The following is an 11500-nucleotide window of genomic DNA, read 5'->3' on the forward strand; positions in this document are numbered from 1 at the left end:
TCTCAAGCTTGACATATCTAGAAAGCACTCATCGAGGTGTTCAATTTGAGGTACTATACGATATGGTTCCGAAAACTTGAAAATTTGACCTTGGGGTGTAATATGTTTGACCTGAGGCACTAACCATGAAGGTCAAGGCCAATCGCCACCAAAAATTAATCAGCTGAGCGCCAGACCATGAACTATATTCCCATGAAGTTTGAAGACGATCCGATCAAAATTACTCAAAAAAGAAGGGTTTCGTCGACTCCCCTGATTTGCGACAAAGTGACCTTGACCTTTGACCTTCAAAATTTTATGTGCTGAAAGGGACCTCTATAGGCCTCTGATATGCGAAGTTACAAAAATTTCCAATGACAACTGTGCTCTGCAGAGTGATTTATACGTGATTACAGACAAAAAAAAAAAAAAACAACAAAAAAAACATATGAAGGTCAAGGCCAATCGCCACCAAAAATTCATCAGCTGAGCGCCAGACAATGAACTATATTCCCATGAAGTTTGAGGACGATCCGATCAAAATTACTCAAAAAATAAGGGTTTCGTCGACTCCCCTGATTTGCGCCAAAGTGACCTTGACCTTTGACCTTGACCTTCAAAATTTTGTGCACTGAAAGGGACCTCTATAGGCCTCTGATATGCGAAGTTACAAACATTTCCGATGATAACTGTGTTCTGCAGATTTTTTTATACATGATTACAGACAAAAAAAAAACAAAAAAAAAACATACAAGCTGACTAACATTGTGTTGCGGTTGAGGAAATTCGCAAACCACCATTCAGGTCCTGTAGGTGAGATATCTCTGTAAGTGCATGTGTAGTTAGCCCCAAACCCGTTGTTTAGAGGAAATAAATGTGATTCATTCGGGCTGCGACCCTTTAAGATAGCCGTTTTTCTGTTCTATCTTTATTTTGAACCAACCACGTCTCAACCGCCATCACACAACAACCACCATCAGCAACGCCGCTTCACAACAACAACAACGCCAACAGCCACGACCTTTACCTTCACAACTCGCTCCCGCAAACATCACATCACCGCCATTCCAAACGTCGCCATGGCCATGGACCAGCACTTTAAACCCTCCACCACCTTCGCCTCTCCTTCTGTGGCCATTCCCGCACCGCTTGTGGGCACCGAGCGTCAGGCTGTCCTGGCCTCGTGCGGGATGCGCGCCGAGCCGCAGGTGCAAATTGCGGCCTTTCCGAGGAGAAGTCGGATCAGGAATGATACACGCCCACTTCTGATCCGTCCAATCAGCAAGCGCGGGGCGGTTTGGCCCCGCCTCCAGGCGCGTCGGAGTAGAATCGATATATGCAAATTCGACGATCAGGGGAGACTCACGCCCTTTTTTCTCCGTCCAATGGGCGAGCGTGGCTCCACCCCCGAGCTCGTTCTGATCCAGAAATTTGCATATGGGTTCTCCTGCCGGACTATAAAGCGCCGAGCGCGGGGAGAATTTGGTCAGTTTTGGAGAAAAGTTCGAGGCAGTGAGTTGGAGAAGAGTCAAGGGAGTTGGAGAAAAGGTCGAGGCAGTCAAGTCGGGTCTGGAGAGGAGTAGTCTGTGGAGCCGTGAGTCAAGTCGGGTCTGGAGAGTGGCAGTCTGTCGGGGTTCGGAGTCTGTCGGGGAGCTGCAGAGAGGGGAAGCCTGAAGCCTGGAGCGCGGTCGAGGTGGTTTGCTGCAGTCGGCTGAGGAGAATTGGGGAGGAGGTCGAATAGCTCGGGTCCAACGCAAGGAGGACGGCGGTCGGCGACGAGGTCGCAGTGGAGTCGCTCGTCGCGGGACCCAAGCAATCCAGCTATCCTCTTTCCACAGAGCATCAACAATTCCCCCCTTTCCCTCCCCTCCACGCTGAGATAGCGCGAAAAGGGGGCCCCGTTCCCACCCCACTCCAAGCAGTGCCAACGAAACCCGCGAAGGAGCGTGGAGTCGGGGCGCCGCCACATTTGCGGCTCATCACAAGACACAGGTAGGATCCACCGGGTCTCGCGGCCCACAGGCCCCGTCTGTCCCCTTGTCTTTGAGGGTGGCCCTTTTCTTTTGCTTTTGAGTAAATGTGTTGTCGGCACCGTCTGTAAAGTAAAACTGTGAAAGTGTTGCCGTGTGCTCGCGTAGTCGGTAGTAGATCTGCATTGTTGTGTTTCTTTTGTAACATCTGTTTTTGGTGCATAATTGTTGTAATTGTATATGTGTGCTCTCCGTGTGCCGCGGAATAAATGTGCATTAATGTTGAACTGTTTTCCCGTTTCGCTTCGTCTTTTCTTTAATTGAATCTCCATCTTACTTCATGTAAAGGGTTGGTAGTGGGCTTAATATGCCCGATAATTAATCGGAACCGTCGAGGCCGACGATAACACCGCTCGGTTATCCCGATAGTACGGAACGGGTCGCTTAAGTGGCCCGTGTCCGGAGTCGACCTGCCGCGAGGTGCGATCGCCCGGTCTACCCTCCGCGTGGGTACTTAGGTAGGTCGAATTTGGCGAACAACCCTATCCCACGCGGGTGGCCGATTGGCACGATCGTAGTGAGGCCGAAAGGCCCACCCGTGACTATATCCCGGCATTAGTCCGAGAGGGTCACGACAGAATTGTCCGTCCGGTGGGTGACGTGCCGCGATTCGAGTTACGTGGCCGCTCGCACGCCGGCGGGCGCGAATTCGCAACAATATCTTGCAAAACTTCGTTTTGGCAAGATAAAAAGTTCATGGGTGAGTGTCAGGTGTCCCATTAAAGCGGCACAGCTTAGTACCTGGCTTGGTACCCAGCTTGGTACACCGTCATCACCGCCAGCAGTTATAAAATGGTAGTTATGGTTACATCTGTTCTTAACTGCATAACACACCAGTACACAAACACCACACAACACAATTCCTAGTGATGGTGTGCAATCTCTGATTGATCTTTTTCTTGTTTTCTTTTTGTTGTGGATTATGCAGCTTCTCCCACTTGTCCGCCTCATTATTTTGTTTGTGGTGGAGGTCAATGCTTACCTTCATATTGGGTTTGTGATGGAGAGGTGGACTGCAATGACCGATCTGATGAAGATCCAGAAACCTGTGGTGAGTTCAAATACTGTTTTATATTCTAATATGGAGTTTAATTATCCCATATTTTTCGTTAAGCATATTGTTACGAATTTCACCGGTTCGACACCACGCACGACCGCTTCGGGCCCAACCGCAGTCGAGTGTCCGCCTAAAACCGGTATTCAGTCGGAGCTTCCGGACAACTCCGGAAACTTGCTTCGGATGCCTTAATGCACCATAAACTGCCAATATTCTGTCCACGTGGAACAAGGTTAATCGCCAAATCTCGATATACCTAATTATGCGTGCAGACAGAAGTACCGAGAATTTAAACCTCGACGGAACTTGTACGTAAACGAGCCGCTTAACGCGCTCGTTCCGTGTGCGATGCCAAGCGGTTTTAATTGCCAAGTTCCGTCGGACCAAATGACCACTTTTATTGGCTTTAACAGCTTGCTAATTTCCCGAACGTGCCGTGGAAGTCAATGGGAGGAAATGGATGCAACGAGCAGTTTTACATTCGCACAACGGGGCATTTATTAAACAAGCAAGCAATCAATGGGGGAAGGGGACATGACACGAGCAAAGCCTACAGCCGATGACTATTCACTTATGTACAGGCATGCACTTAAATCATTTCTACTAATAAAGACAAGGCGCCACAGGACACTTTCATACAAAACCCAGAAAAGGAACGGGCCCGTGAGCCTTTATTCCAACTCGGAGCCTGGATGACCGAAGGCTCTCAAGAGGCTGGGCAGGTTACCTGGCCGCCCCTTGTGACGGCTCGAAGGTCTTCAGGTCGGTGACCCCTGGTGTCTCTGCTTGGCCCTTGTGTCGCATTGCGCCAGTCGCTTGAGCGGACGGGCGGCTTGAGCAGCTGGGCGAGCAGCTTGAGTAGCTGCTTGGTTCCCATCGGTGGTCCGGCTCTCTTCGGCGCCCTTTTGTCGGGCCCGGCCGGCGATGCTTTCGGAGGAGTGAACGGGTCCTTGGCTCTTTTAGAGTTGATGCTCTTTAATGACCCGTCCATTACCTCAGCGACGCTGCTCGACCGCCGTCAGGGTTGTTTTCCCAGACCACCAAGCTCCGCCGCTGCCGCTGGCTCTTCTTACCCGGACTGCGACGACTCGCTGGACTCCACCGCAGCTGGCACTTTGGCTTCTCCTCCCGATTGCCAATGACTTCCGAAGCCCCTACTGGCACTGCTCGCCCGGCGACGACTTCTCTCCATAGCTCTGATAACTGCTCTCTCCAGGCGAGCTCCGCTCTTTATTGGTGGGGGCGAGCTGCCCCTTGAACTCTCACCCGAGGCCGGGCCCCACCCACTCTTCACCTCCGACCTCGAAAGCCTCGCTGGAAACCTCATGTCCGACGTCACGAGTTGGTTTCGGGGAAGCCGTCCTGTGATCCATATATATGCAAATCGGCTTGTGTTGTTTGTTCATGTTTGTTGGAGATGATGGTTGCGATGTTTGTTCACGTTGTAGGAGAAGATGGTTGGCACGGAGATGGTGTTGTTCGTCGAGAAGATGGCGGTTGGTGTTGTTTGTTCGCGTTTATAGGAGATGATGGTTGCGATGTTTGTTCGCGTTGTCGGAGATGATGGTTGGCGCAGAGATGGCGTTGTTCATCGAGGAGATGGCGGTGTTGCGATGTTTTAAAATAAAAGATAGAGAAGAATGACTCCCTCAAAGATTCATAGCCCGGCACACGAACAATGGCCTTCACACATCGGTGGGGGGGATCCTAACCTGAAAGACATACAGAGAACAAGTATTTGATACACTGCCGATTTTGCAGGTTTTCCCACTTACAAAGCACGTAGAGGTCTGTAATTTTTTTATCATGGGTACACTTCAACTGTGAAAGATGGAATCTGAAACAAAAATCCTGAAAATCACATTGTATGATTTTAAAATAATTAATTTGCATTTTATTGCATGAAATAAGTATTTGATCACCTCCCAACCAGTAAGAATTCCGGCTCTCACAGACCTGTTAGTTTTGTCTTTAAGAAGCCCTCCCATTCTCCACTCATTACCTGTATTAACTGCACCTGTTTGAACTCGTTATCTGCATAAAAGACAGCTGTCCACACTCAATAAATCAGACTCCAACCTCTCCACAATGGGCAAGACCAGAGAGCTGTCTAAGGACATCAGGGACAAAATTGTAGACTTGCACAAGGCTGGGATGGGCTTCAGGACAATAGGCAATCAGCTTGGTGAGAAGCCAACTGTTGGCACAATTATTAGAAAATGGAAGAAGTTCAAGACAACAGTCAATCTCCCTCGGTCTGGGGCTCCATGCAAGATCTCACCTCGTGGAGCCTCAATGATCATGAGAAAGGTGAGGGATCAGCCTAAAACTACATGGCAGGACCTGGTCAATGACCTGAAGAGAGCTGGGACCACAGTATCAAAGAAAACCACAAGTAACACACTTCGCCGTCATGGATTAAAATCCTGCAGCGCACGTAAGGTCCCTCTGCTCAAACCAACACATGTCCAGGCTCGTCTGAAGTTTGCCAATGACCATCTGGATGATCCAGAGGAGGAATGGGAGAAGGTCATGTGGTCTGATGAGACCAAAATATAGCTTTTTGGTTTCAACTCCACTCGCCGTGTTTGGAGGAAGAAGAAGGATGAGTTCAACCCCAAGAACACCATCCCAACCATGAAACATGGAGGTGGAAACATCATTCTTTGGGGATGCTTTTCTGCAAAGGGGACAGGACGACTGCACCGTATTGAGGGGAGGTTGGATGGAGCCATGTATCACGAGATCTTGGCCAACAACCTCCTTCCCTCAACAAGAGCATTGAAGATGGGGCGTGGCTGGGTCTTCCAGCATGACAACGACCCGAAACACACAGCCAGGGAAACTAAGGAGTGGCTCCGTAAGAAGCATCTCAAGGTCCTGGAGTGGCCTAGCCAGTCTCCAGACCTGAACCCAATAGAAAATCTTTGGAGGGAGCTGAAAGTCTGTGTTGCCCAGCGACAGTCACGTAACTTGAAGGATCTGGAGAAGATCTGTATGGAGGAGTGGGCCAAAATCCCTGCTGCAGTCTGTGCAAACCTGGTTAAGAACAACAGGAAACATCTGATCTCTGTAATTGCAAACAAAGGTTTCTGTACCAAACATTAAGTTCTGTTTTTCTGATGTATCAAATACTTATTTCATGCAATAAAATGCAAATTAATTATTTAAAAATCATACAATGTGATTTTCAGGATTTTTGTTTTAGATTCCATCTTTCACAGCTGAAATGTACCTATGATAAAAATTACAGATCTCCACGTGCTTTGTAAGTGGGAAAACCTGCAAAATCGGCAGTGTATCAAATACTTGTTCTCCCCACTGTACTTATCGAAATAACTGATCTTTGGGGAACCTGAATGATGTTCTGTGAATTTCTTCAACCGCTTTATCAATTCCACAACCGCATACATCTATTTTCTTTGGAAACGCTTCATCAATTGATGTGAAACATCACAAATATGATCTCGTCGTGATGGGGAACACATGTTTTAAATTTCAACTTGATCGGACGCATGGTCTGGCAGCTAGAATTATTTAATTTTTTGTTCTGGTTCTTGTTCCTTTTTTTTCAAATAAGGCTCACTTGGCTGTGCTTGGATGGGTTGAGGGTGGAGGAACAGCGTCGAAAATGTGAATCCTATCCAGGTTCCTCCTGATGACTTCATCTTTGCTTTTTGCTTCAATGCTTTTGATGTGGAACAATGAGCCATTTCTCTACAGGAGGAAATACTGTTGTGGGGCTGAGTTTCGGCAGCGAGCACGACTGCGAGATGGCTCAGTAGAGTCGGCTCCACCGAACACCCGGAATTTATAGGTCGTCACCTCGGATAACTCCCGACGGAAGATCCCGACGTCCCTTATTGGACGGAAGATCGCCAATTTCAATTTACCTGAATACCTTTGTCGTCCAAACTACCGGGGAAATTCACCCTCGGCGGAGCTCGAGCGGAACGAGCCGTTAGCGTGCTCGAACCGTGCGTAACCTGAGCGGATGGTTACCGAGGTTACAATTTGCCGCTTCCCAATTTCCCAACACGCACCGTGCGAAACCAATGAAAGAAACACAGAAACGAGCTGAAACATTTAACAGGGGATTTATTTATCATGGGGGGAAGGGAACACACAAGAGCAGAGTTAAACCAACTAACTGTAAGAAATGCAGTCAATGTACAAGCAAACACAGGCACTTAACAGTTTCTACTTGCAGACGGGGCCCAAGGACACACACATGCACACACAAATACCCCAAAAGAAGATGGACCTCGAGGTCTTTATTGAAGGTTCCGAGCTCGAGGGAAGATGAGCTGGAAACCAGAGCTATCTTGTACCTTCCTGCCTCGTGCAGCCCTTGACGATCCGGCTCGGCGGGACTTGAACCCGCAGCTCGATGCCGCCGCAAGCACCGGGTACGGAGGGCAGCGTTGGGCTCCAGCACGCTCCTTCGGCAAGCGATGAGACCAGAAGCCAGCGACGAGATGAGACCAGAAGCCAGCGACGAGAAGAGACCAGAAGCCAGCGACGAGACGAGACGAGACGCCAGCGACGAGACGAGACCAGAAGCCAGCGACGAGACGAGACCAGAAGCCAGCGACGAGACGAGATCAGAAGCCAGCGGCGAGACGAGACCAGAAGCCAGCGACGAGACGAGACCAGAAGCCAGTGACGAGACGAGACCAGAAGCCAGCGACCGGACGAGGCCAGAACCCAGCGACAATACGAGACCAGAAGCCAGCGACCAGACGAGACCAGAAGCTAGCAACCAGACGAGGCCAGGAGCCAGCGACCAGACGAGACCAGAAGCCAGCGACCAGACGAGACCAGAAGTCAGCGACCAGGCGAGACCTGAAGCCAGCGACCAGACGAGACCAGAAGCCAGCAACCAGACGAGACCAGAAGCCAGCGACCAGACGAGACCAGATGCCAGCAACCAGACGAGACGAGAAGCCAGCGACCAGACGAGACCAGATGCCAGCAACCAGACGAGACGAGAAGCCAGCGACAAGACGAGACCAGAAGCCAGCGACGAGACGAGACCAGAAGCCAGCGACGAGACGGGACCAGAAGCCAGCGACGAGACCAGAAGCCAGGGACTCGACGAGACCAAAAGCCAGCGACCATACGAGACTAGAAACCAGCGACGAGACGAGACCAGAAGCCAGCGACGAGACGAGACCAGAAGCCAGCGACCAGACGAGACCAGAAGCCAGAGACGAGACGAGACCAGAAGCCAGCGACCAGACAAGACCAGAAGCCAGATGACCATGCCGTCCCGTCTATTGCTTCCCTCTTTTTCGTCGGGGGCGGGGGGGCGTGTCTCACTTCTCCGCACGCCTCATTCTTCAGGGGGAAATCGGTCACCTCTCCATAATTGGTCGGGGGCGTGTCGGGGCGTCTCGATTCTCCGCCCCCCAAAGAGGCTCTGTTTCTCTTGGAGCTCGCTCTGCGCCCATTGGCCGACCGACGGCAAACTTGCTCGCATCTCCCTGATTGGTGGAGAGCCGCCGCAAGGTCCCTCCTTGAACTCCGCCCACCGCGGGCGCTGTGGCGTCGGTTTGAGGAAGCGAGGTGAAGGTGTGTTGTTGTTGTTGTTGTTATAAGTGTAAAAATACTATCTATTTAATAACTTCGCAGCGCATGCACACTTAATTCCAATAAGACATAGGGGAAAGGAGCAATCTATCCACATTTACTTATTGAAATAACTGAGCTCTGGGGACCTGAATGTTGAGTGCTCATGGGTTCCAGATTCGTAACAATACATCAACAAATCAATTAGTGGGCACGAAATGGGTTGCCAGTATGTAAAGACCAAGGCAGGGTGCCAGACTGGATATTAAACACACGAGATGTCGATTGGAATGTTCTAACTTGCTGTTTCTGTTGAGGTTCAAAGTGTCATCTCATAAATAAAAGTTGTGGTCTGTCTGTATGTTCACCTTTTTTTGCAAAGACCGCTTGGCTGGCAACCACCACATTTAACACACAGACCAAGTCTGATCCAGGGATTGTCCTCAGGGTATTTTCATTCACCACCTCAACCTTTACACAACCTTAAGAACCCAAAGACCTCTTGAGACCCCAAACACCCTTTAAGGCCATCAAGAGCCTGAAGACCCTTAAATACTCTAAAATCCTTTGAGACCACAAAAACCCATAAGACCTTGAAGATCCTAAGACCCATAAGACCATTACGACTCCGTCCATGCATGAAGCCATCTGTGACGCCATCTGTGAATCCATGTGACAATACGTGTATGAATTACATCAGTTGCACCCTGACCACACGTACATCAAAAATTGCAGACTATTGCAATGTATGCTTGTTGATTTAATGGTTAGATTGGTGGGTTTGGGACACAAGAGTCCTGAGTTCAAATCCAGTTTGGCTGTTCAATTAATACCAGCTGGGGTTGACTCAGCCTGCCATCCTACTGAGGTCAGCAACCTGAGTACCAGCTTGTTGGGATGATTGAGCTGTTCAAGTATCCTGTGTTGAAGTGTTGACCCGTCCAGGACAGGAGACTGCTTTCACAGCACTGATGCTCTCTGCAGAGTATGGTCCCAATGGATTGGATTGGATTCTAATTACTGTAATGAAGAACTGTACCGATTTGGTCTTCCATTTGGATTGATTGATTTTAATCTCATTCCAAATTAAATTGAATAATAATAAAAACTTCATGGGTCAGGGTCAGGTGTCCCATCAAAGCAGCACTGCTTGGTACCCGGTCATCAATGCCAGCAGTTATAAAATGGTAGTTCTGATTACATCTCTTATTAACTCCGTAACACACCATTGCACAAACACCACACAACACAATTCCTGGTGAGGTTGTGCAATCTCTGATTGATATTTTTCTTGTTTTCTTTTTGGTGTGGATTATGCAGCTTCTCACACCTGTCTGCCTCATAATTTTGTTTGTGGTGGAGGTAAATGCTTACCTTCAAATTTTGTTTGTGATGGAAAGGTTCACTGCACTGACCGATCTGATGAAGATCCAGCAACCTGTCGTGAGTTCAAGTGCTGTTTTATATTCCAATACGGAGTTTAATTATCCCATATTTTTCGTTAAGCATATTAACATGACCGCTTTGTTGGTGCTCTGACTATCTTTGAGCTCATCTGCCTGGTTTTTTTGTTGGTTTTTCCCACCTTCATTGCAAAAACAAAACAGACCTGTGGTCTTGCTTCAATAGTTGTTATGGTGATTGATGCCTGACAATGCTCTTGTTTCAGACAATAAGACCTGCCCTCCTTCGGAGTTTGCATGTGGTGGTCCGGTGACAAGTCAATGTGTACCAAAGGCTTGGCTGTGCGATGGGGACGAAGATTGCGACGACGGAGCCGATGAGATTGATTGTGGTAAAGACGCTGTGCATTCATTGGTTTTGGTTATTTCTTCAGCTGATTCCCGGTGTACGTTTTCCATGGACTGTGAGGAGGTTTGGAAAACGTTTAGTTGCGGGGAGGGGAAGTTAATATGCCGGAGTCCTTTGCTAGGTCGATGGTATGGCTTTGGGATGTAATATTTAAATGCTCTCTCGTGGTTTTATTTAGAACACGGCGGTTACAAAGAATACGTTTCTGTGTGGATGTGTTTTATCACGAGTGGAATACCCTGCTATGCTGCCATTAATCCCCTAACACTTCCTTGACTTGCTTTTACACTGCCTTCCCTTCCCCTCATTCTGCCTTCCATTCCCCTAAGGTTGCCTTCTCTTCCCGTCACACTGCCTTCACGCTGCCTCCCCCTTCCATCAGGCGACCTTCCCTCCCCTTCCCTTCCATCCCCTCACACTGCCTTCTTTTCTCCTCATGCTATCCTCCTCCGAAACCCTCTCCACCACCAGACAACTCTCTGGGGGTCGAGGAGAGGAACAGGGGTCAAAGAATGTACGAATTGGACAAATGAAAGTTATTTGTTTGTTTTTCTTTGTTTTTATCAGTCAGAGCTGCTGCTCGGATCAATTCCACAAATCGTCTCTCAAGTTAACAAGAGATTTTCGAGGTTATCGTACGTGTGGAAATTAAATAAAGGCACAAACACTGGTGTGGATTTTTCCATGATTGAAGGAAAACATCGTTCCTTCCGTTCCCCTTCCCTCACACTTAACTGCTCCAACCCCCCCCCCCCACTCCCCCCTCTCCTCACGGACGTCTCTGAACGGTGTCCTGGCGTTGTTAATGTTTCGTGTAACCCGTTTGAATATGATGTTTTAATGTTGCCAATTTCACTCAATCCTGCACTAATGTCGGCATTCGAGGATCATACCCACCCCCCCCACCCCCCTCTTTCCCTCACGTCCCCCGATCAAACGTACGTCCAGAACATCCCCTTCCCCTCCCCACTACCTCCCTCTCTCTGTTTTATGAGACTCCCGGAGTGTGCAGTGAAGTGTGGTGTGGCCTCGCTCTCCTCCACCCCTTTCT

General features: G+C 49.1%; 1 protein-coding gene across 11 annotated transcripts in view; it reads left to right on the forward strand.

Moving 5' to 3' along the window:
• LOC147008364 (uncharacterized) overlaps window positions 1-11405 on the forward strand; it is a 53378-nt gene extending 41973 nt beyond the window's left edge. For 4 of the 11 annotated variants that reach the window (XM_085864984.1, XM_085864985.1, XM_085864983.1 and 1 more), the window contains exons 3-5: window positions 2938-3060; window positions 9958-10080; window positions 10307-11395. In XM_085864984.1, the coding sequence (XP_085721110.1) occupies window positions 2938-3060; window positions 9958-10080; window positions 10307-10354 (294 nt within the window). In that variant the 3' untranslated portion in view covers window positions 10355-11395. Of the gene's footprint in view, window positions 1-2937; window positions 3061-9957; window positions 10081-10306 lie in introns of all 11 variants that reach the window. The other 7 variants (XM_085864988.1, XM_085864989.1, XM_085864990.1 and 4 more) reach the window with 4 other exon arrangements.
• Window positions 11406-11500: the final 95 nt, after the last annotated feature.

This window comes from Eptatretus burgeri, chromosome 19, assembly GCF_056783735.1.
Source record: "Eptatretus burgeri isolate ZD-2024b chromosome 19, Ebu_testis_v1, whole genome shotgun sequence".
Lineage (NCBI taxonomy): Eukaryota > Metazoa > Chordata > Myxini > Myxiniformes > Myxinidae > Eptatretus > Eptatretus burgeri.